Source organism: Mugil cephalus, chromosome 11 (genome assembly GCF_022458985.1).
Source record: "Mugil cephalus isolate CIBA_MC_2020 chromosome 11, CIBA_Mcephalus_1.1, whole genome shotgun sequence".
NCBI classification, from domain to species: Eukaryota; Metazoa; Chordata; class Actinopteri; order Mugiliformes; family Mugilidae; genus Mugil; species Mugil cephalus.
In genome coordinates this window covers 15705147-15731386 of record NC_061780.1, presented here as the reverse complement: position 1 = coordinate 15731386, position 26240 = coordinate 15705147, and the positions used below count along the sequence as shown (strand labels likewise).

The 26240-nt window shown below is 40.7% G+C and overlaps 1 protein-coding gene across 6 annotated transcripts in view; it reads right to left on the bottom strand.

Annotated features, from left to right (window-relative positions):
- Positions 1 to 3196: 3196 nt before the first annotated feature.
- Positions 3197 to 26240, bottom strand: part of cobl (cordon-bleu WH2 repeat protein) — a 49303-nt gene continuing 26259 nt past the window's right edge. For 5 of the 6 annotated variants that reach the window (XM_047598319.1, XM_047598322.1, XM_047598321.1 and 2 more), the window contains 10 exons: positions 18843 to 19419; positions 14313 to 14477; positions 11028 to 11286; positions 9700 to 9740; positions 9335 to 9487; positions 7661 to 9240; positions 7329 to 7562; positions 6924 to 7034; positions 5726 to 6040; positions 3197 to 4950 (listed from right to left, as the gene is read on the bottom strand). In XM_047598319.1, coding sequence (XP_047454275.1) covers positions 4891 to 4950; positions 5726 to 6040; positions 6924 to 7034; positions 7329 to 7562; positions 7661 to 9240; positions 9335 to 9487; positions 9700 to 9740; positions 11028 to 11286; positions 14313 to 14477; positions 18843 to 19419 — 3495 coding nt within the window. In that variant the 3' untranslated portion in view covers positions 3197 to 4890. The remainder of the gene's footprint in view (positions 4951 to 5725; positions 6041 to 6923; positions 7035 to 7328; positions 7563 to 7660; positions 9241 to 9334; positions 9488 to 9699; positions 9741 to 11027; positions 11287 to 14312; positions 14478 to 18842; positions 19420 to 26240) is intronic. The other variant, XM_047598324.1, reaches the window with a different exon arrangement.

The window sequence follows — 26240 nt, the reverse complement described above, 5'->3', positions numbered from 1 at the left end:
TCGGTAGCAAACGACTCCAGTCCCACTTAAAACAACATGTCATGACTGACCTCTTAGCATCCTTCCTCACTTCCAGCTTTAAATGGTATAGTATAGATATATAGGTCATGCATAAATGTGTATTAAAACACATTTATGCATGACCTATATATCTACACTGTCAATTTGCACAATACTGCTCACATATTCCATAACCCTATTTTTTTTTATCCATTCTGGCTTAGATTTAGATTATGTTTTCTTTTTACTGCTGTGTTCACAGTGAGTATCTTTCGGAGCTAAAAACAAAATCATACTGCACTCTCTTATTAACACCATTTATACTAATATAAAGGAAATGCTGCTTAAACAATTAACATATTTGAACAATAATAATTAAGGGAAGCCAAGGACATTACTAGCCAGATTTTGTTCTGGACTGTCAAGATTTAACTGACCTTTTCACGTCCTGACATATAAGTGTTTTGATTTTATTTGACTTGAAACATGAACCCTAAGATTGAATTAGTTTGTGTATTGTCCCTTAAAAATGAGGTTTTGGTGTTAAATTTAAACCTAGAAGCAAAATATCAACTTGGCCTTTGCTGAACTCTTATATAAAACCCCTAATTTCTTATGTGCATCATTTCATATTCAGCTGCGTGGGCATGAAATGTGCTTTTCATCCTCCTGTTCCACTGTTTCGTCGTAAATGCTGCGTTCGCACACCAAAAAAAGTAGTTCTCTCGAAAATAAATAAACTAACTTGACCAACTTGACTAACTTTACTGTTCCTTCCTTCCTGCAAAAGGATTCTGTGCCACTGTTAAAACGATGCACGTCCTCTAAAAGTTTCCATAAAAGGGGTATGTTCACACGTCTAAATGAGTGTACTTAAATGACAAAGAAGCATGACCTATTGAAGATATTTAAAATGAATGTAATCCATTCACCGAGCACAGAGCCTGAACGTTAAGCCTGTATTTATTACATAACACTTACTTGGAGATGTTTTGGTAAACGGCTAAACAATAAAAAGGAACTGGGTCAGTGTTGAAACTTATATCGACAGGGCTACATATTATAACCAAAAAAAAAAACATTTCAGGGCTAAAGCCGTGGACTAGGGCAGGTTCGTGGTCAACGCTGTAGTGAGTGCATAAGTAAAGGACTTGATTTTGAGCGTAAACCCTTTTCTGACGAGCGCAATCTGAAACCAACAGCACCGGTGTCTCGGAGCTGCGTGTATGTGTACATTGCACAACTGGGGGTCAAATCTCATTGCACCAGAGTTACCTCTCAGCACTGTTGTGTTTTTATCCCTCTGAGCCTTGCTGCATTGCATAAGATCTTATGATGTTTACATGGCAGAGAGCAACGTCACAGGTCCACGTTGGGGTCAGGCGTTTTTCGTAATAGAGGCTCTTAAGTGCTACTAAAATTCGAGAACGCGCACCAAAAGGGGGCTGACTGGAATTGAAGCTCACAACACTGTTTGATAAAATCTTGTGCCAGGAGATAACCCAATGCCCGCTTCACTTTTCACACTTGCTGCCATATTTCTATATGAGCTTAAGTGATGGGAAAACACCATGGGAGTCCAAAGAGCAAAAGGTCATCTGTGTTTGTGTGTGTCTGGATCAGGACAAACAAAAGGGCTCACATTGTGTATGTAAAAAGAAGTGAGGAACAGACGTCGGGCAGCACCACCCCCGACGCACACTTACAAGCAAACGCACAACGCGGCGCTCTGAAGCATTCTCCTTATGACTGGCACTTTGACATAAAATAAACACGCACATTGTGTTGATTTCGGCTCATCAGACATTCAGTATCACGCGGGCCTTTTGTTCAAATTGATTGATCAACAGAAAACAAAGTCAGAATAACCCCTGCTGATAGTAGATGCCACCGTGTCTATCACTCATACACCAGCCAGTCAAGGCTAACAAAGATGAGTAATATAAGCCCAGGCAGTTGGTGAATGGCTTTTATGAAAGTGTCGCGTCTGAATTCAGGAGAAGCTGCCACAGTGGAAACTCCACTTTTTTGTATTATTGTCACTGTTCAGTGCTTACGCTTCTATTAATTCCCCCCGTCTTCCAAGCAGCCAGCACAAAGCAGCTGATGTGATCTTAATTATGTGATGTAAATCTTACTAGTCAACATGGTGTTTGGCACGGCGAATCTCAGCCTCCGCTGGCCTACGTGTGTGAAGCTGTTATGGCAACAAATCCAAACCAAGCGGTGAGGTCAGCAAAGGCGTAACCCAAGCCAAATCTGAATGGATATATTTCTGTTGTGTTATGTGGTGCGACCTTCTGGTAATTCTGGATTGGGGAGGTTGTTTACGTTGGTGAGACGGTCAAAATGGTTTGGCACCGCTGGGCAGCCACGCTCGCTAACAAAAATATCGCTCGCACCCACCCTCACACAGAGACGTGTGCCCACCCGTGCACACTCTTTATATATATATATATATTCGGAAGGCAGTGGATCAAGCACGGATTTTCACCCACCACAAAAAAAAAAGAAAAAAAGAAAAAAAAAGTGGCCTCGGTCCATGCGGGGACTTTCAGATCTGGCTGGAGAATCAAGTCCATGCCACACTCTTGAGATATTTCACTGGTAGTGCAAACTCCCTAAAAAAAATTTTAAAAATGTGACCTTTTACCTGGGAATACCTTTGCACTTAACAGATGACATGTATTTAAAGATAATCTGGAGCGGTCTGTGACGAGTAAGTCAATAGAAAGTGTAGCTATGGTCACTTCACTCCGTCACACCTTCTTCACGTCCAGTACATGCTAGCAGACAAGCACAAACCGATAAACAAGGACAGGACGTTCAAGTACACCGAGTGTGTTCATGTGATTTTGCAACTTATATGGATCTTTGCATCATCCATGTGCACTGCAGGGTGAATGTGGGAATGTGAGTATTGAAGCTGGAGTGGCACAGTGACTAACGTTTGAGGAATCAGGAACGCAGGGAAGCTTCACGTTCTTTCAGAGTAATTTTGTGAGACCACATAGTGATCAGTCAGGGTCATGAGCTGCTGCCCGGAATAGTAGCTCATCTGTGGTGTGCCAGAGAGGTTACAATATATTTCATAAGGACAGCAGAATGACCACAGTCTCCACGGAACCGAGGCGCCGGGGGGACGCTCTCCACACATACGTGTAATTTCATGTTTTAAAGAAAACCGTAGGTCAGGTTTTGCTTGATTACAAAAATCATTTATTGAATCAAAAAAATTAGGTAAACAAAAAGAACTGTGCAACCTTCCCAAAAATAAAAACAGAAACAATGTGCACTTAAAACTTAAAAAGCAATAGCTTATAAAATTTTTACATTATTGGTGGAATAAATCAACTCAATCGAGACGATTTTTTACAAAATATACACTGCTACACTGTGCTGTAGGCTTTAGTGTGTTCACATAAAATTGAAACCAGTATTTCCAGTTATAGAAGGAAAAATGAAATAGAAACACTCTTGTGGATGTAATTTTTGAGGTCAAACATGAAATTGCAAAATATATTTTTTAGAATGCTGAAGCGGGACATGAAATAAATCTCTGTAAAACAATTAAATCAACTCCCTTTACTCTCACAATACACAGCAGCCAACTTCTTTACCTGAATGCTCTAAATCTTTCTTCTTTATAGAAATGATCCAAGTCGAATGCCTCACATCTTCTATAACTGCTGTTATATATAGCTACCTTTAATGGCAGTGTCCACTCTCTTCTTCATAGCTGCTTCACACAGTGATCTTTCACCAGCAGACTGAAATCAATAATGCTTGAATTAAGGCGATACGTAACCTATTCAACTACTTTCCCATCAATTACTACTTTACATTATGAAGCCATTAATATTGTTAATGACTTACTGATCAAAAAAAAAAAAAAAAAATCAATCTCTTTGCTCATGGTGGTATCCACCAAACATATATTTCAATAGCAGTGCTTCAAAAATGTTGAAATGTCAAAAAAAAGGTAAGATTCATCCTAGCTTCATGCTATATATATTATATATAAAATGTATGCTTCAGCAGGGCATAGTGTCTTTAGATCTTTGAGAGCAGCACACTAAAGGTTAGGAGCTAAACCAGAAGCATATTGAGCTTAAGAGGCACGAGCCAGTCATCACTTTCGTCCTCCTCACAGCCAGGAGCTGCAGAGGTTGGCATTATGGACCAGAAAATAATACACCTAAAGCCTTGCCAATGGACCTAGCCATTGTTTTCTTAAGTGTACGAACATTTTAAATAATCATTTGTTCAAATAAAATATTTTCCACATCTGGAAATATCATCAGATCTAAGTTATTGCATCCCATATAGAATTTACAAAGCAAAAAAAATCATCATACACATAACACTGAACAGTATAAGGCATTTATAACTTATTGTGGAAAAGGCAGATGATAATAATAAAAAAAATAATGATCTGAAAGTCTGATAAGCCATTTAAATTTGCTTTCATTGGCACACAATTTTGTACAACGTTCTGCTTAAAATGTGCTGAATTCAAGCACACATGGCAAGATGTATTTAAGAAGCAAGTTACGGTTAGAAGCGGAGCGGTCTGATATTCTACGCGGCTGCAAACCTTTCACCTATGACATCTTGGAGCAGGTGTTTGGCTGCTACGAGAAAATATCAACATCCCTGCCTTGCTGTTCCTTTAAAACTGCATTCATTTAAGTGTATGATCGGTAGTAAGAGACGTGAAGCCCCTTTTAAATAATCAAATCTATCAAGATAGCTTCAAGAAATCTTTCCTTCTTCTGGAGAGCAAAAAAAAAAAAAAACAAAACAGAACTTAAGTTGCTAAAGTGAATTAAATCTGATAAATGTCATGGTGATGAAGGGGTTTCCATCTCAAGGCTGAGGTGCAGTGGATTATCTTCCAATGGTTCCCAGTCTCCCGTTCACTCGGACCGTCTTTTTGGGTGGACCGATCTAGTTAAAAGAAACAGGGAACAATAGTTCATGGCCTGCTAGTAAGAAAATATTGTGGCTGTTCTGTGGTTTGGAGTCTGTCAAGAAGAGGAATGTACATCTAAACTGAAAAATGTCATTAATTTCACATTGGATTAAAGTTGTTTCTATGCACATCAAATCAAGTTGCCTCCCCAATTTTTGGATTTTCCTTGTCCTAAAATTGAACTTTTTATTTTCCACTCCCTGAAAATGTGTTACAGTGTGCACTTGATTTCCATTTTTGCGGTTGCTGGACCGCAGGAGATCTTTGATGTCTCCCAGTAAGGGCAAGAAAGCCCGACCAAACACATGAGATGAACGAGGATGCTGTTACAACCCAAGTGCTTTTCTGCTACGGCCTCTTATTTCAGTTCTCACTCAATCTATTATTATGTCTTCCATTATTTTCTCCCCTCTCTATCTACCTCTCCGGGTAATTTTATGCCGTCTATAGTTATGGAGAAAAAATATGCTTCACCTGTTATGCTAACGTATACTTCAATTTGCTTGAGCTAACTTTGTTTAGTTTTCATTTCACCACTTTCTTTATTTTTCTTAGTCCTGCTGACCAAACAGAGGCTGATATCTGGGAAGTGTGTGACTTTCAGGTGCAACTCTTTACCCTTTTCCTTTTTACTCTCATGAACCTACTCTAGAGTGGAAACTCTAACAGTACTAATGCAAAACAGACAAATGCCGTTGACAATGTTTACTCTGTGGTGTGAGTAGATGCTGTATTTTTCGGTGTTTGTACCTTTTTCAGCCTCTCAGCAGCAGATCCAGAGCGAATAGCCTCCAGCATAGCCTCCCTGGCTAAGGCAGCCTCCATGAGGGTGTTAGCGTTCGGTTGTGCCACAGAGTTAGGCTTACCCTGGGGCAAGACAGGGGGAGGAGGTGGAAGACCCACCGCGGATGGTGGTGGAGGTGGTGGTGGTGGTGGTGGGGTGAGGAGAGAAGAAGTGCAAGGTATAGAGGTAGGGGGAAGAGAGGGTGAAGAGCCTGCACTTTCCACCTCCTCAGAATTCACTTTCCTGAACATCTCAAGCTCACGGGCAGCCACGGATTTGGTCTGTAGGACAGAAAGGAGTCAGACAACGGTAACTCTAGACACATAATCATATGTGGAATGCCAGCTGCTGTAACATCATATAAGGGCCCGATGACCCTCTAACACACACACACCAATTTCATTTTATGTTAGACACATCCACATGTATATCATTTAATCCCATTCACTTTGCCGCTTTTTTTTTTTTTATTTTTAGAGGCACAACGTTCTTCACAGCGATTTAGTCATGCAGCATTCCAAAGATTCCAGTTCTGGTAAAGGAACCTCCAAAATAGAACCGCAGATTTTTCAGCTACAGCACATTTTCTGCCCCTTTCATTCCACATGGATCCTGACATGACAGCAAACCGCAGGTCACAGTCCACGCAGACGGATGAAAATAGACACCCATGCTTGCATAACTTGGCTCATGTATCGTTGTGTGTGAGCAGCTAATCGGCTTAAACATGGACAAAATTCACATTTTTGTTGAACATACGTCTTAAGTATAAATGTAGTAAGTACAGGTGTTTGTTATTGTGAATAACTGACCATTATGGTGGTGACAGTGCTAATATGCCAATGTTCATCAGGTATACAGTACATATTTGTGATGCTGAAGTAAAAGTCTGAGTTAATAATCCTCTCAGTTGTTACAACTCACCCTGAGAGGATATTATTGTCTTAAGTTTTTTTTTAATTTTTCTGTTGTTGTTTTGAAACAACTTGCTGGTGTCAAGCATTGGTATTACATCATACTTACTTTATACAGTATTTTGGAGGTGTGAAACATATTAAATTAGTATTAATTTGTGAATGAGACCTTAAATGAGACTGCAGACTTTCACCTTGGATGCTGACAAAGTCAAATTGAGGAAATAGAAACTGGAGGTGAGTATTTTACCTTCCTCAGTTTGCTGCCACTGCTCTGGGCTCTTATGGCGGCCAGTAGGGCAGACCTCTCGTTCTCCTCTTCAACATGAGATACTTTCTTCTGGTTGCCGGGGACGGATACCTAATAATGCAAATAAAAAGAAGAAAATCTAAATTCTCTGTCTCCCATTCAAGACCATGCCTTGGCACACTAGCTCTGAAACTGTTTTGCTGCTGCATCGTCGGCCTTTGAGGATGGTAATTTCAATCCTGTATTGTGTTGCACATGTCAGAATTGACAATAAAGTTGACTTAAGAGTGTATGTTATATAATGTAGAGGAGCAAATGCTACCCCATGATTCTAGCTCATGACTGATCTCTATCTTCATACATTCATACAGTGATGTGTGGTCATTACACTAATCCTAATCTCACCTTCTTGAGTTTTTCCCTGCCTGCACCAGTCTGGATTGCCTCCATCAGGCTGCTGTGCAGAGACGTCTCTTTGTCGACAGATTTAGAGATCACTGGTTTGAACTTTTTAACTGGCCCAAACACTGTCAGTGCTGGAGGCTCAGGGATCACACCAGTGTTTGAAACGTTGACAGAAGGTAGCGTCTTTGCATCAGGGGTTCGATGTTCGCCTGCCTTAGTCATGTCCTTTGAGCTCTGTAATATATAAACAGGAAAATTTCAGTTGTAAAAAAAAAAAAAAAAAAAAATCTCAGAGAGACCCATATATGCGCCATCACTGTAGTTTTACTTACACTTGTCGGGACTTGAGTCTTTGGGGCTGTGCTTGGTTTTTTAAAAGAGTTAAGAGTACTGCTTGTTGGTGGGCTCGGGCTTCTGGGTCGAGTGTGCTTGATATTCTCTTGATATGCTCCTCCTTCATTAAAGGCCTTTACTTTCATTTGGATGGATCCAGCAGACTGAATGTGCTTATTCTTGGTTGTTTCGGTTTTCAACATTTCAGAACTTTCTTTGGTGGATCCTACACATTTTTCCAATCTTTTCCCATCGGGTATGTCTTCCACAAAATCTCTCCGACTCTCCGACGTATGCTCCTGATAGCGCAAAGACAGCGTAGAACCAAGAGAAGTGGAAGCAGAAGTAGAGACATTCTCCCTATTGTCTGCCAAAGATGGTGAGGAAGAGTGGTGTGACTTCACCTTTACGGAGTGACCTGATTTCTGGAAGCCAGTGGTCTCGGTTTTCAACGAAGTGGGCTGTTCAGGTAATTTAGAGACGGAGCCAGGTTTACCTGAAGAAGTTTTAGTGATGACAGTTGCCACATACTGGCTTGAGGTGCGCCTGGACGGTTTAAGGAAGTTCATGTCTCTTTGTGCGTCTGTGACTACTGGAGGGGAAAAGGCAGGTTTATTATTTGGCTGTTGAACGTTTTTGGACGCGGAAATCTTGGTCTCCACCTCTACGCTCTCCTTCTTTACAACTTTGACGGTTTTCACAGGTTCTTTAGCGTCTTTTACAGCCTCTTTAGGCTGGACTCTCTCTGCAGATTTAGAAAAAACACTTTGTGCTGTCTTAAAGCTGTCTGTGTTACTGGTCTTCTGTGTAGTTTCCACAACTACAGTGGGGGCACTTCTCGGGCCTGTTGTGCTCTCCTTGGCCTTATCAGTCAGACCTTTGCTGTTGGTCACAGCACTCTGTCTTTCATTTGAGCTCCAAAAAGCTTTGGCTTTTCCAAGAAGAGGAGTCTCTTCTTTCTCGGACTGTGATGACGTAGCAGCTTTATCACGGGAGATACCTGCTGTCACCATATTTCCTTGATCATCAATCTTAATGGCACCAGAGGTTGATGTGTGAGCTGGCTGCTCTGCAGCAGCAGGTTTAACGGAGGAAGGTTTTGAAGGAACCACAGTGAATGTTTTCATACCAAATCGCGATGTGGCGTTGTGGGTGATTTTACCCTGTGTAATGGTAGTGGAAGAAGGAGTAGAGTTATTTTGGTAAACCTTTTGAATTTCTTCAACTTTTTCTGTAGACACTGCTCTTCGATTTGTTGGTGAAAAGTCAGGTTTTGTCTGTTGTGCAGTACTTTTTGCAGGACTGGGGTTGATCTTGATGCTCTTGCCTTTCTTCTGTATGTCCACGTTAGATTTCCCCGCCCATGTTTGTTTATCTTCTTTCACAACGCTGGTATAAGCAATGATCTTCTCTTTCACTTTTGTTTCTAGTACCTTTTTTTCGTTTTTATCCCCTCCAGACTTTTTCTCCTCAGATTGAGACTTCTTACTATGTGAACTGCTCCTTTTATTACCAACAGCAGCTGTGTAGGCATTGTTGTTTCGGTTCTGTGGCTCCATACTGGAGTTGGGACGAAAGCCTGGGCCCAGGGTAAGATGGGATAAGAAAGTCAACATACATGACAAGTCTTTAACAGCAAATGAATATTACTGATGCATTGTTTTTCTTCCTACCTTTGCTGCTAGATGACTCAGTCCTGGAATGTGAGTCCAGTTGTTCTTTACGTTCATATTCCTCCAGTACTTCATCTATCGCTGTGACTGGCACATAGGTGTCCACCTCATTAATGCAAGTGGACATCCTATAGGGAGTCTCTCTTACTGAGACTATGTGGTCCGAAAAAGAATAACATATCAAGGGCTTAATTCTTAGTATTCTGGACATACTGTATTTTAAATTTGATTTGTAAGAAAGGCAATCAGAATTTATTTAATCTGAAACAGTTGGTTCAAGTCCATGCAGAAATGCGAGGAGATTTAAATCTTTTTCACAACAAAGAGCAGATTTATAACTTCACTGAATCCATATTTCCCCTCACCTGCATGGTGTCTGATCGACTGTTCGCGTAGGTCATTGTGCCTGAGAAGGAAATATAAAAAACTTGTGTTAAAATAAATTTGCACACATACGATATACATGGAGAGGCAGATCCAGGATCTGATAATATTCGGAATGCGACAGAGATACAGCAAACACAAATACTACCTGATTTTTAAAAATAGTCACTCAGCCACCGCTAAACTAGACGTTGTGAACTGCTGTTATTACATTCAGCACCGTTCCCGTTACTAATGGGATTCAGAAATAAAAGGGTAACTGCAGTTCAGTAGTAGAAGAAAGAAAAAAATGTTAGTTTAAAATATTTTGTGCTTGTTCAAAGTGGAATTTTATTTTTATTGGAGTCTCCTGGCTTTGAAACATGTAGCCGTAAAGATATTATTACCACCCTTTAAACTTCCTCCACCCTCTTCAAGGGTTGAACAGAGCATTCTTATGAGTTAGTGGCACATTAGTCATAACAAATTGCAACAAGAAGGCCAAACCAAATAAAATGTATCTTCGAAGAGACTTGGACAAGTCCTCCCTTCCTCAATGATTCTGAGAAAACAGGGTTATAGTGCTTTCCTGGAATACGATGAAGCCAGCAGCATCAGGCCAGACCCTAGATTCATAAAGTTTCTCTGAGTCAGAGCATCAATCCAAGATCCCTGGTCTGGGCACATTACCATATAGATTTCACAACAACTTCAAAGGCGAAAAGTGATCTGGAGCAACATTCACTTTCCACAAAGGGCTTTGATTAAGGGCCTAGAACCATAAATATGAACGTCCAGCACAAAATGCTGACGGTGCCAGCTTTGGCCACAGCTCAAATATAATATGGTGGGAACTGCTCTTGGTTATTAGTGTTGGCACAGTAAAAAAAAAAAATTGTGGGCAGACTGAGTTGGCTGAAACAGTGATGGTTCTTTCTGTATGTGAAAGTACAGGTGTGAAACAACACTTTCAATGCAAGAATCTAAGTTATTATTTTCATGCAGGATTTAGTTATTTGTGGTTAGACTGGCTCAGATGGACCCAGGGTGAATGGCGCATGCATTATCTGTCATTAAAATGGATTAAAAATAAAAATGACAGCACAAGGAAAGATTGGACATTGAAGACGGGTTGACAAGAAGATGGAGAGGTTCTACTGAAGTACAGTGAGGCCAGGTAGATGAATGACCAAGGAAGCTTGTGAGTTATTTCTATTCTCTGGAGTGTATGTGTGCCTCAACATTCGGAACATGACCTAATTAATCTTGACAAATATAAGTACATTATGATCATGTCAGCCACCGTTCTACTTTGTCTCTCGCTCTTTACCTGTGTCTTGATCCCCAGTTGGCACATCCTTCATCGCTGTCACTGGAGCAGTCTCGCATCGATCCCAGCAGCTTGCCTCTCCTAACTCCGGTACTTCCATCGAGAGACAAACTCCCATCTGGCGAGGTGCCTTCTGCCATACCTTCAGAGGTAGCATAACCCTGGTCAGGCAGGCTAATGCCACTACTGCTGGTGGACAGAGACTCTTCGTCTGGTTTCTGGCCTTTGGCTGCAGAGCTCGGCATGGAATGGAGCCAGGCTACAAGAAGATTTAAGAAGTTTGTTCAGTTTGGTGTCAGCACTTAATGTCATGTAAAAGTATTAGCAACTGTTAGGGTTAGGGATTAGACTTCTACATCTAAGTTAAACAGTTTACACTGTCAGAATGTGTTTGGAGTATAAATGGTGTTTTTCAAGAATCCATTCATTAAAAAAAACGTGAAACGTCTTTGTTTTTCTCCAGTAAGAAAATATTATGAGATCTGATATCTAGAAAACATAAATCTGAGGGGGAAAAAATGAGAAAAACAAATACGTTTGAAAAGAAGCAGAGGATGCAGAAAGAGCATGAAGATCAAAAGATGGAAAAAGAGGGATGGAAAAAAAATCTGAGGAAGTATTTATGTTAGTTTCAACATTCATTCTGACGCCACACACTCACACAAACCAAAAAACACAAGCCAAATATACCAAACACAGGCCTGGAGCACAACCACTTGTGGCTTGATAAAACATCTTTAATGATGTGTGGGTGGACTTACTGTAAACAAACCCTTTTAATTAGATTTGTACCGTACTGTTTTAGGTTCCAGGCAGAGATAGTATTGCTTCATACCCTCTCATCTCTTTGGTACACTCATGCTCTGGTCAGTCCTGTGGGTTCTGGAGAACCTATTTACTCTGTCACTGATCTCACTGAACTTTAAGCCAAGAGAATAAAAATCAATGTACCATTTGTTATAGGTTGTGAGCAGCACAGCCAGCATGCACTAACACTAGCAATTCAATAGGGGATTCATTAAATTGAGTTTAACACTCAGTGACCCCGTCTTTAATACCAGGTGTCGTTGAGAGTGTGCATGCGTTTGGACATGCATGATGCTACAATAAGTCTTCCTATGTGTGCATGTCTGCGTCTGTGCATCTGTGAGAGTGCAGGGCCTGTCAGATTTCTTGGGTCTGGTCCTAATGGTGTGGAGAGAACAGTCAGTTCCAGGAGATGTGGTGATGACTCACAGGGCTGTCCTCCCAGCTCCTTCCCAGCAACAGCTTAGTCATGCCAGCTACAGCCACAATCAGTACACACACACATACACACACACACACGCAAAGACAAGTGCACATCTACAAACACTGCCTTATGCTCTCATTTCTCCTTGGAAATACATAGCCTAAAAGGGCTGTCAAACGTCTGACATAATATGTCCTTGGGTACATGCATTTGATAAAACTAAACCAAAGGTGTCTCCATTCCCAAGCTAGCGATACTGTGACATGTTATTTGCCAAAAATCCACAGCAATCCATGCACTATGCCAAATCAGAGTCTGGGGTCTCGGTCTAGTCTTTAATTGTTTAATACCAACAAGTCTTTAAACACATATTTTGTTTTTCAATCACAACAGAGATCCATTACCACTTTGGCACCTGCTTCACAAACCCTCACTTGGCTACTTCTAAGACGTAGAAGTTACAGAGCTCTAAACTTTCCTGCATCACAAATATAAAATTCTACTTCACTTAATCAAATACCTTTGATATTTTTGGCAACAAAGCAGTCACATTCATAAAGTAGTGAATAAGGCACATGATAAAAGAACGACTCCAGAACATAACATAGGTATGACACAACAAGAGTAATTATAATTTTAGATGCAACTCTACAATTTTAAGCTCCACAACAGCTCTACCACAAATCAGTGTGCATTGTTGTTCTCTTTTCTGAGAAGTTAAAAGCTTTCTTTGGGGATGGGTCTTGTATTTCATAAACTTGTCTTTGTGACACATATAAGCCTTTGCCGCTGAAAAGTAACATGTCATTGATAGATGACCTTTCAGTACTATTGCCTAAGTCAGCATGCATTCAGGCTTCAGGTTTCTCACCAAGCCGCAACGCCAGGCACAGATGGAGAAACATACACTGTCCAGCTATCGATCTGCAGCTATCGCATCACCAGAATGTTGGCTGATGGATATCGCATGGCCTTGCCTCATAGTTGTCTGACCACATGCTATGTGTACACTTTTAACTCAGCTCTGTTCTCATGCATAATCGATGACAACCAGTGGATCAAGTTGAAATTTAAAACCATGCACAGTATGTACATGTTAAACAAAAAACAAAAAAAAAAACAATTCAATACTAAAAAGCATTTCTTTAAGAGCGAAACTGGATAGAAAAAAAACATACTTTTACTTTTGTCACAACGACAAACGCAGTGACAGAAAGCAAAGCCAACTGACGTAATGCAAATTACAGAAATTCTTAAAACTATAGAAAAAAAATTATATGGTAACGCCAACTACAGGAGTACGGGAAAAACAGCGGAAAAGTTCTCAAAGGAATGAGAGGAGAAAGGCTGATTATGAAAGGAAAGTCCAATAAAAATAGGAAGGGCCACGAAGAAGGAAGGGGAGCTGATGAGAAAGGACTGTCAGGGTGGAGGAAGGATGAAGCCAGAGAGACACTTCAGGAGTGTTTGGCACGCAGACGCACAGGTCCACAGCAGTACACTACAAAAACAGGGTGTGGGGTTGGGAGAAAAGAAAAGAAGATTTGAGATTGACAGATCATTAATACTGATTTTGGCAAAGATGGTGAAAACCCCCAAATCACTGAGCATGCAGAGAACACAAAAAGGAGCAGAAGGTGGTCAACATTTTTTTCCCCCCTTCATACATCTAATACACGTTCAGTTAAAATTCATCATAAAAAGCACTCCAGCTGATTGGTGTTGACCCCAAGCCCGACCTTCTGGACCCAAGAGAAATAACAGGGTTTAGAGATTGACATTTATAGATATGAAGCACCTCGACCCCATTTGGACCCAATATCACTTAGCAACTCAGCTGGCCAGGCTGCTGATGAAGAGATGGAAGGCATCTGAGGACAGAGTTTAGGAGTCGCACAGACACACAGGCATACGGATTTGGCAGCTAAGGCAGATACAATTTATGTTTGGAAGAAATGGAATAAGAGTTTGAAAACCAAGAAGGCTGCTTCTAGGAAAGAAAAGGGAAAGGAAAAGGATTAAGTTAATGGAGAGGCGATCTATGTGGAACCTACGCTGGGGAGCTGCTTCCTCCACTTCCATGGGATTCTGTGGAGGGCTGCTTTCAGTGTGAAGGGAGGATGAGGGTGACGCAGACAGTTTAGGGGGTAAGACATGCTGTGACAGTTCCCGGGCTGGGGAACGACGGGGTTTAGGTGGCACTGGTCGATCAGTGTTTCCTGGAGGAAAGACAGCATGCACGTAGGGGCAGGCACTGATCGTCAGACTTGTAATATGGGGAATGACACAACAATTGATATCACACTGAAAGTGGGAATTAAAGACATTGTGTAATTGTCTGTTTCTGAGTTTCTGTCTCCTTTTATTTCTTGGTGAGTCCCAAGTGTTATAGCGGTTTGGTCAGTATTTTCATTAACGGAACATGAAAAACTGACTTTTTTTTGTTATATATTTTTTTGTTTTGGATTATTGTTATGGCTAACCCTGTGTCTTCTGGATAACAGACAAAATTGAAGTCATGTAAAACTGCGTGATGAGTGTTAAGGTGTGAATAGATTTTATGGAGCACAATTATGCAATTTCCCTGTAATAAAGGCAAACAGCGGACAGCTACATGTAAAAACATGTCACCCTGCCGCAGCACTTCATCAGTTTGAGGGTGGGGATTTATCAACATATCTGGTGTGCAGCCTTCAGGGCTGCAGGGATTTAATGAACTGAAGGGGAACCTTTTCATACCTGTAGGTAAAAGAGGCTGTAAGATTTTATCAATAAATAAATACAATCAATCGTATTTTTCCATCATTCATACCAGGGAACATGTTGGAGATGCCTTCATTACTGGTTTGTTTATGTGCGGAGCAATAATAGAATTATCTTTAAGCGTCTCTGCATTACTGTCTTCTTGGTAGAAGATTAAGGTTGAACCAGAAACTGCAACGTCTATCCTATGCACAAATCCGAACCTACTTTCCACTGAACAACCTGCTTTCCGCTGCCTCATCTGAATGAAGCTTACACATGTTTTGGGCCTCCCACCTGTGCACCATTTACTCAGTGTGAATATGGATGACAAACACGTATCCACTGTGCCTACCATGTTTTTGTTTTTTTTCTACAAATGTACTAACCCGATGCACCAGATGTTTCTTTCATAGAACCATCTGGGAAGTCGCTAATGGAAATGGTTAGAAAAGGTCAGGCACTTTCACAAAATACTCTGCAGATGGTTATATGACCATCTGTCTATCACCGTGAATTACAGGCTAACTTCAACCAGTCACTCGCGTGCTGCACAAATCTTGTTGCGGTTACAATAAGCTGTTGTCACACCTAAAACACACCCGTAACTGCCGGTAGTACAAGCCATAGTATGTGGATTGATTAAAAACACTGGGAATCCTGCCAAGGTGGATTCTCTTGTGATTTTGCTGGAAACTAGCTCCCTGACAAGGTAAGCGACGTATGTCCAAAACAAAGTTCAGCTTTTTCATAAGTGAAAAACTTGAATAGTACCACTACCACCATGAGCAACACACACTGAGACTGGAATATAGAACAAATAGTAGTGGTAGGTGAGTCAACGTTAAATTGTTACTCAATTGTTGTAGACCATTAAGCCACAACATGAAAACCACAGACAGGGGAATCAACATTGGCCGTCTTATCTTACAATAAAGTGTTCTGCTGGGAAACTTTTGGACCTGGCATTCATGTGGTTTAGACATGTAGCACCCACCTAGACCAGACCAGGTGCCCCCAGTCCATAACAATGACACTCCTTGATGTCAGCAGCCATCCCCAGCAGGATGCAGCTTGACACAGGCACACACATAAAAATGGTTCAGGAATAACTCAAAAAACATGAAAAACAAGACAAGGCGTTGAGCTGGCCTCCAAATTCTCTAGATCTACAACTGATCAAGGATCTGTGAGATGCACCGGAACAAGCCTGATCCACCAGAGACCCCCTCCCATCAACCTATAGGAAACCTAAGGCCCCCCACTAACAACATACTGTTGCCAGACAACTGTCCGTTCAAAGTGCGTACTGACAAATAGTACAAAGTCAGTCTGGATATCACACTGTACCTAAATTTCTGCACAAGGCTTGTGATTCCCCATCGTGCTGTGCCTATGTCAGCAGGTGCTGACGTGTGTCACTTTATCCCTTTATTGTTGGCAACTGGAAGGAACTGAAACAGCACACAGGACCGAGACGATAAACTACGCCAGAATAACCTTGACACTGCATAACGCACACAAACACAGCCAAGGTGAACCTGCTAATCCATTTAACTGTTTGTATTTTTTTTTTCTCACTCATATTATTGCTGCTGTGCCCACACTTGCTTCTCATAAAGAAGGGAATATAAAAGCTCACATGCTGCACTGGGCTGCCCTGAGGTCTTGCAGTCAGTCATTTAAATAACATGAGACAGTCTCAAAAATATTATATCACTGTTAGTTTTAACCTGCTCTGTTTTCATCAAGCCAACCAAATTACTGCCCAACACATATAATAAAACACCTATGCTTACATTAGAATGGCACACACGTTAAGCCTCCACTGTACAACATCAAAAATGTAACCTTATATCAAACACCATAACCCAGTATAAAACTAAATAAAAACTGAGTTTGTTAATATTGTGTAGTTGCACCAGTTTACACATTTATTAAATTTCAGTTAATGATCATATCTAGTTTTACATTGCCATCTCTGCCTTTACAAGCACAGGGGAACCACCCCATACTGTACATACAGGGTGCAGCCGTCTAGTCCTAACGTGTATACAAGCCATTTGCTGCCAAGTATATTCTGCTCATATAAAGCAAGTGCAGTAGCGTCAGGCTGCACGTAAGAATTGTTCAATGTCACGTAAGGCAGAAAACTTGAGCAGAACCCAGTTCATATGGAAGGACCCGACTGCCTAAGGCCGGCTGGATGGATGCAGAGAAGAGAGGATAGGAGGGACGAGATAAACACACATCTAAAGATACATACATCTGACTTAAGCGTATGCAAATGTATGCAGAGATGCAGAGTGTCAGGACGGAGAAAGAGAAAAGTAGCTAGGACTATAAATTTATTAATGACCCATCCAAACATACTAACCTCCTCATACTTCATCCTTTGTGCTGCTTTCATCTTCCTGTCCATCACCCATCTCTCCCTAAACCCTTCTAGCCCCCCTGTTTCTACATCGCTACCCTGTCATCTCTGTCAAAACCTTCCCATGCTCCATTCTCCCAACTTCATTCTGAAACTTTCACCTTTCTCATCCCTTTTGAGGTCTAGAGCTCTCTCATCTATGCCCCTGTCAAGACACGACAACCGCCTGCTGCAATCTCACTTTGCTACAGAGAAAGATCTAGGTTATATAAAGATCAATATGAGGCCAGCTGAAGTTCAAGTAGATCCTGTTTAAATCTGTGACGGATCTGTCTGCCTTTGCATCTGCCAGCTTTGAAGTTTGGCAGAGTTTGTGTGAGTGGGTGCATGCATATGAAAGGCAGAAATAAAGAGAGGGATAGGGAAAGAGAAAGAGACAGAGGTATAAAAAAAAACAAGCAAAAGAACGAGAGGGATTGATAAGTGAGAGGGAGAGACAAGGACCGTATTGTCTCCTAATCCATGATGAAAACCTGCTCTTCTCGTTCTTGCCCTTCAGCCATGACCTACACTCACACACACAGCTTGTCTTTCAGCACTGTATATACAGTATGTCACTCGTGACAGTTTAAGTTTAAGACATTGCTGAAGTGTGACAGGTGGGCTCTACACTTGTTAAGAAGTAGAAAACCTCTACAGGCAACTTCTTACTGTTTCACTTCTTAAACTGACAATGTGTTTACCAACGCTGTCAAGAGCTCAATGATCAACAGTCAAGTTTATTTCCATGATATAGGAGCTGTTTAAACTAAACTCTAAGAGTAAATAATGGAAGGTATTAATAAAAAAGAATTATATATGTCTAATCAAATATGAGAGAAACAGCAACACATTAAAGCTCCACTCGTGTGCTGGTGTGTCTTCAGTATCATTTAAATACCCCATATCTGGCATTCACTATTATATCCGTTGCTACTCTGCCGTTTCAGAATATCAAAGCTTGGGACTGGAAGCAAGAGCTACTTCTCGCCCACAACTTTTTTTTGTGGCAGAAACTTGGTCTGGAAATCTGTTGGCAACTGATTAACTGAAGATGTCGATCAAATTTATTGGGTGGACTTTAAGGTGGTGACGGACAGAACAGTCACAAAGTCACCCACGTCACCCGAGCGCCGTTAAATTTTTCTCTATATAGGTTGAGACATGCCCCATGATGAAATCCAAATCCAGGTTCATATTCAGAAAAATAAACGTTTTTGGCTATGCCAAGCTATGAAAGTGTTGCCACCTGTGTCTTGACAGGTTATTACTTGCATTCTTATTTTATAGATTGTGTCAACACTATTGAGAGACAGAACTATTAAAGAGATATTTGTTATTTGTTTAAAGTGTAGGCCCAAGTCTTTAATTGTTGATTGTAGACTTTTGAGCCGTGCATCTAATATCAGGCCATTTTATAGATATTTACCCATTGCGCTGTGTCTGTTGTTCTCAACTTCGTCCAGCTTCAGGTTTAGGGCTGACTCAGTCTTCGACCTGGAGCTGCTGTCTGAAGTCTGCTCTTGATTTATTTGGGCAGCCTTGCTGCTGACCGTTTTCTTCATTCTGCTGCTCGTGCTTTTTGCAGAGGGCTGACCCGGCACAGACTCGCTCACAGAGGTACTGGTGAGGGAGCTGCACTGGGAACCTGCTTGGTTGACGTCGTTGTCCGACTCGTCGAGACTGTGGCTGAATTCAGAGCTGGAGTCCTGCACAGCCAGACTGTCGGTGGTGCTGCTGCTTGGAGTTGGGGAACTGGCTGGGGTGGTATCGTAAACACGTGAGGCGGATTTTACGGTTTGCATTACCACAGTAGAAGAAGAGACCCTGGTCGACTGTGCCGCCTTGCTGCGTAAGGCTGGGGTGGGTAATTCAGTAGCGTGGCTAACGGGACTGGGAGCAGCCGAGGTTGAAGGGTCATCAGAGCCTTGGGTAATGGAAGTTGGAGTAGGAGGAGGAGCTGGAGCCTTTCTTTTCCTCTGCTGGCTTTCTGAACCGAGGCCAATCTGAAAAGAATAAAGCAAAAAAAAAAAAAAGGAATTAGACAGTAGAAAATTAATTTATATGAGGACTCTTTGCATGCAAGTGTTTGTGTATGGTTTAATTATAAATGAACCTGTACATTCAGTGTGTCAGGGCCAAATTAGAGTTTACTGCAGTATTATTAAATCAAGTGGAGTTTTGGCAGTCATCTGACTTTTTAAATCCATTAGGGTGCCAACATTCCTTTTAAATTATCCAACTACAAGACATAACGTGTGACAGAAATGCAGATGTTCCATAAATACATTGTAAATATTATGCAGACGTGTACTTGAAGGTAGTATTTCTAGTTTTTAAATGAGGACATGAACCATTATTCAACTGTAATGCTGTTGTGACTATTTACTTCATGCCAAGTCACTCAGTACGTTTGCGTGCACGTGAAAAAAAACTAATTATTGCCTTAATCGAACTACCCTGGCGTGTGACCCCGAAACAAAAACATCCAAGAAAGATCGCAGAAGAAGAAGGCAAACAGAGCCGATAGAAGAACTGTCTGAGGGACAGCGTGCATCTTATCTGCACCAGAGGTAGCGCATACATTACGTACAAGATTAAAGAAAACGTACTATTGTTTGAAATGATGGTCTGCCGTGTGAATGACTCTTATTCATTATATGATGTAGTAGATCAACCGGAAAGCGGGCCATGTTAACATGGTATTATCCTGCTTAAAGAGACATATCGCCACCTAGTGTGGAGGACGAGGACATGTTCCCGTCAGTTATATTACGATTTTCACCACTTCATATTAACTGGGACTAGGACTGCAGCCAGAAAGTCGAATTTCAAGGATAGCTCGATTAAGCTCTGCATTTAAACGCACTGACTGATGACTTCAAGAGGGTGACCCACTAGCAGCTCAGTTATAAACAAAATGATGCAATGTCTGGACGCATTTTTGAAACCATCACAACAGCTCAAAATACACTTCAAATACAAACTTTACAGGTGTGTAGCTGGACTCAAATTAAAGTCTATGAACTCTGTGAATCACTTTCTAAGTGAGTTTTCGAAGACTTAAAGGGAAGAAGAGACACTTCAACAAAATAGATGTCCTTATTTTTAAGAAATGCAGAATCGTGCTTCTGCTCTCAACCTTTCTTCACTCTGAAACTAAACAAAGGGCATGCCCAGAGCTGCATGCAGTGTTGCATCATGCTGCAGAACAAGAAAGAAATCAGGCCACCTTGCCTTACTGCAAGCGAACCCAGTTCACACATGTGAACTCAATGAACTCACTGCATGGCATGCTATGGAAATCCAAATGGCCCCCCAACTGGTTGTCTTTCTCTTCCTTGGTCTCCTGCTTCTTTCCCTCTCTGGCATTCACATATACATGAATACGGACACACCAGTGGAAGTGGGTCAAAGTTGAGGCTGCAATGGATGACTGGCTTGCCTATGAAAATGGATGTGCGTGTGTCTGTGGTGTGTGCGCATGCATGTATGCGAGTATGTTTGTGTGTGCTCCCTGCAGAGTGAAACATAAGACTGCAGTCAAGCCCTGCTACGAAAGGAAGAGAGCTGTGGCCTCAATACACAAGCGTACGCACATAGACGTTTCTGTGTGACTGTACGAGCACATACACACTAACACACACACACACACACACACACACACACATTAGAAGGAACAGTATATCTCATACCTCAGGCTGAGCTGGGGTGTATAGATTAGGGGGTTGCTCAGGGTTGCAGGGTTAAGTGTGTGTTGCTCTCATGAGCTTATTGGCGCCATGACTGGGAGCGCAGCATGTACTTAAGATTCTTAGAGACTGAAGCTAAAACTCAAGGCTCTACATTATACCACATTCAAGCTCACACTATAGATTAAGTTAAGGTGACTATGTAATACGATTGTTAAAACTATATTTATCCAACCATTTACTTACTTTATTTTTTCAGGTGCAGTATTTGTACTTGCAGGATTTGCAGTTTTACATTACACACACAAGTCGCAGCAGTTACACTGCAGCAAGCCGTCATAAGATCTGGCCACTTTTGCCCGTGTCTCCTATCAGCCATTTGTCATGACACACAGGTGAAGTCAAAACAAACCAAAAGACAAACCCAGAATCAAGTGGCTTCTCAAACCTGGAATTAAATCAGTGCCAAGTTGTGAAGTGAAGGATGAGTTCACTTAACCCTCCTATTGTGTTTCAGCCACATCTGACCTATTTTCAGGTTAATTTCATTTGTTTGTCATAAAATTCGATGACTTTGTTCACACATGACTTCAGAACACATAATAAATCTATGATGACAGAATTTTAGAATAAAAGTATATGAATACACTGATGGTACAAAACTTTTTAATTTTTAAATTAATTTTTAATTTAACTATAAGGAAGAATATACACAAGTATGAGTATTTTTAGTGCATATTAAAGACTGTTTATCTTACAACTACAAAAAAAAATTTAAGTCATTAGATTTCCATTCATTTCTGGTGATAAAGAAAGAATGCAGAGGCATCATCAGTCATTATTCTGATAATAAAACTTGTTTCCAAACCATGTGATTTTGGCATCCAAACTTTCCCTTTCTCTTTCTCTACTGTAGTACAGTTATTCTTTTATTAAAGTAGAGAAGCCCTACAGAAAATTATTTTGCATCATGTATCAAAATTTAAATGTATGAGAGAACTGAACAAACCATTTTAACCTAAAAATATGCTTCTTTGTTTTAACATATTATGACTTTTCTTCTCGTTTAGCGTCATTAATGACATATGCGCTAATGGGTATATTTTAAAAGGGAATGCGCATCCAAGACAGTCTGGTGTGTCCATTTAATTTTCCACTCTATGGTTTGAGAGGCAAAGGGCCCCATGTTGGAGCATGTTAATCAGATAGGGCCACCCATGGAGACTTCAACCTGGTGGCGTGACCATTCATCAGTTGTTTTGAAGGGCTCTTAATGGGTGAGGGGCTTTGCAGCAAGGCAACATTACAATGGTATTGTGGAATTTTAAATGGGAGTTTGTGTACGTACGAGAGGATGAGGACGTTGCACTGTATATGCACATGTCAAGATGCAACAGTACATTGAAAAAATGCATTTGTGTGTGCATAGCAGAGATGATAACAGCAGCTGTACCATCTGACCCCGGTGAGGGCACAGAGGTCAATAACATCCCAACAGTCGGCTGGAAGACAGTTGGCATGTGTGCTACAATGAAAACGTGTTCATATATAATAAAAACAGTTTCACGCTAAAAGTCTTCACCTTCTCCCTACATTTGCAGTGGTGTTCAAATGCACTAAAGAAGGAGTCATTTTAAAAAAGTGCATAGATTAGATCTGCGCAACAAAGCATTTTTCAACAGAGTCTCCTCTTACACGGACACATTGGTCTAGCAGTCGCAGGGCATACAAATCGCTTCGTCAGTGCGATCCTGTGTGGAGGAGAGTCCAACCTCTCTCTTACACGTTGAGAATTGAGCAGCTCACTCCACAGTGTAGTCATGGTCCTTAACACCAAGGTAATGCTTGACTGCACAGAAGGTAATCTTTTCAGACAGTGCTGAGTCAAACTGCACGTGCATATAATTAGTAATATAACTCAACTCCTTCTACCCTAGGCCAAAAACATATCAATCATCCAGCATAAATCCAAGCAAACTTAAAACCTCACAACCGCCTTTTGCTGGTCTTTCCTCTTTTATGTTTTTTCGAAACAGCTGATGTGTGATCATGCAGACAAAAAAAAAAAAGAATAATTCCCAATTTTGCAGTGGGCTTTACAACACAATACAATACATTGTTGCGTTAATGCTATAATAGGCAAGTAACGATGAACAAGTCATTCTTACAGGCCGTCGAAAAGCCCCACATCACATATAGCTTTTGCATCCACTAATAACTCACTCGGGACCTTATGTACATGCCAAACACTAGATGACCAAGGACCACAAGATGTTTTGACAGCCACAACAGCAAACGGACCTTGTCCTACATAACCCACATGGGAGGGGGACGTGTTCCCAAGGTCCTGACCCCAACTCACACTTTTACAATCTTCAAGGTCAGTGAATAAGAACAGAAACACTTTAGTGCCTACAGTTTACTTCTGTCGCCACTTAAGCACGATCCTGCTGGGGCAACTGACTTGACAATTTTGTCGACCTCTACATGTTTTTGTCACTGACGTCAAGGCCTTGTTGGAGACGGATTTTAAATGTACATTGTCCTGCTAGAGCCAGAGCACCTGCTGTGCTGTAGCACAAACTGACAAAAAGAAATGGAGATGTACAAAGGCAGAGCTGTCTGCTTTCGCCCCAGAGACATTGCTGTGTTCCTAATTAATTCTAATAGAAAAAAAAAAAGTTTAGTAGGTTTTGCTACACATGTTCTTCCTCTACATAAGAGGAACGATACACTAGAGCTATGTGGTAAATGTTTCATCCTTCTTATTTTCCATACTGGATTGTTTTCTAAAAGTTTTGAACCTGAACAAATCCAAGCCTTGCCAACGAGAAAGCAAAAGGAAGGGAAAAAAAGTGAAGTGACTCTACAGTACTACTTCAGACAGATCCAGTTGCAACTTGCGTTTCGTCTGGCTGACTGAACCAAAGATTTGTGTAATAGCAAATTAAAGTTAGCTACTGTTGTAGATAATTACATGACTGATGGATGGCCTCCCTGCCAACTTTCTATTCTAACTCACCCAGCTAGATCAGTCCAGCAACCATATCGACATTCTCTGAAACTCATAAATAAAACACAGCAAACTGACAATTTAGAATTACTGTTCCTGTTAATATTGTTGTTATTTTCACACATCTCAGCAAACAAACTGACATAATTAATGAATCTTGACTTTTACCCAAAGTGTTTTCCTTTAACCCTTGCCCCATTTCATCCTGCCTTGGTTTTAGATCTCACAAGTAACTGCTGTTAAAAACAAGACAGACCTATATACATGCATATAATTCTAATTACCTCTAATTACTGGGCATTACGGGGACATTAACAGGTTATTACCCCAATGAGAGTAGTACAGTCAGTGATGCATGTTAAACTGCCTTCTCATTTTTTTTGATCACAGTCCAATGATGCCAGTGAAGTTGACACATAGGAGCAGCAAAATATGAATAAAAAGTAAAGAAAAAATAATCAATATTTAGCTAGAAAAGTAAAGTATTTTAGAACATTTATGCATGACAAGACATGCAGACCCTGCGAACAACCACTAATCTTATTATTCGTTCACCCTTGCTCTTTAATGCAGCTTGTCCTCGGCTGAACTTTTACCCAGTCATGTTCTCCTCCTTCAAGGTGAGGGCAGTCCTGGGGGCTTTCAAACGGGATTTCAAGTTGTAAGCCCTTTCAGAAACATGGCCCCGCAGCCAAAAACCTGTGCAACATTATTTACAGTATGCTGGACAAATCCAATATGTACATCTAGAATCCTTAAAAGACCTTTACATTGTTTTGACTTTGAGTTTCTGTGAAATGTCACTCGGTTTCTTCAAATAATCAATCTTTATCTTTAACTCTTCACATCCACACAACAGTGCACAAGAAGACAAATACTCCAAAAGCACCATGTTTCACTGGGCAGTGAAGCAGAGAGCTCGGAGTTGCTCTCAGTAGAGACGTGGCTTCCTTTTCAAATCAAAATAAAAGATAGCCTATCAGTACTTGAAATAAAAACATGTTGTGTTTGTCTGAACTCATGTTCCAAAACAAATGTGGACCTCTCGTAGAGTGAAACTTGTGAACCGACGGTTGATAATTTAGCCGAAGAAATCAAACCGTAAACTTCTCTGCCTCCAAGATTATTACAAATATAACAATGATAATAATTAATCTAGTCATTAAGTTCTCATTGTGACCAGGGCTGGGTTCTGACAAATAGTTCCACCTCCCAGTCACAAAGTCACAGCATTACGTTAATATTCTTTCTGAATATACGATATATGATCCTCTGCTGATTCAATGATGAGGATGTAGTTTCTCACATTTCCTCACATTTGGTAGATTTCCAACTACATTCTCTAAACAGAGGAGACAGTTGGCGCCTCTTGATGATAAGGACAAGACAAGAGTCTGACTGACCTCAAACTCAGGAGAAAGTCTGCTTAAACATGGAAAGTCAACCAGCAGTCCACATTCAATGGCCAAGTTGATATCATGTGTGAAAATTAACTGAAAATTACAGCTTTCAATCTCGGCCTTTTACAAAAAATCACAGCAGTAAGTGGAAATGAGAGGGAAACAGTGAAATCTTGTATGTAGCAGAAATCCACCTATCCAATATCTGGCAGTACCAGTAAGCTCAAGTCTCCTCACTTTGGCTTTGTTACATTATGTTTGAGTAAAGGGAGTAGTTCTGTCTGTAGAAGGTACAATTTTATGTTATGTAACTTATGCTTACTTTCTTTGGGTCAACGACCTTGTTTATTTTCCACAAAATATTATCCACCCTTATTGTGATGTGTGTGCTCAAGTTGAATTTTTTTTTAGGTTAAGTTGGTAATAAGCATTTTGCCTTGTTAAAATGCAAATTTAAAATATTTAGGTATAAAAATAGGGTATTTCTGTTTAAACCTAATTTTTACTGTACTGTTTCATTTACTTTTAAATACTTGATCCCATGCAAATAAAAAAAGAATTGAGTGTTTAGTTAAAATTGTGATGGGAAAATGCTGAATTTTATGTACATTCGTTACTGGTCTAAATAAATCAAAGAACGAGTGAAATCCTGTGTCTGGTCAAGTCCTTCCTTTGTCAAGTGTGGGAAGTCATGGTTCATAACAATAACTGCTGGCTGGTCA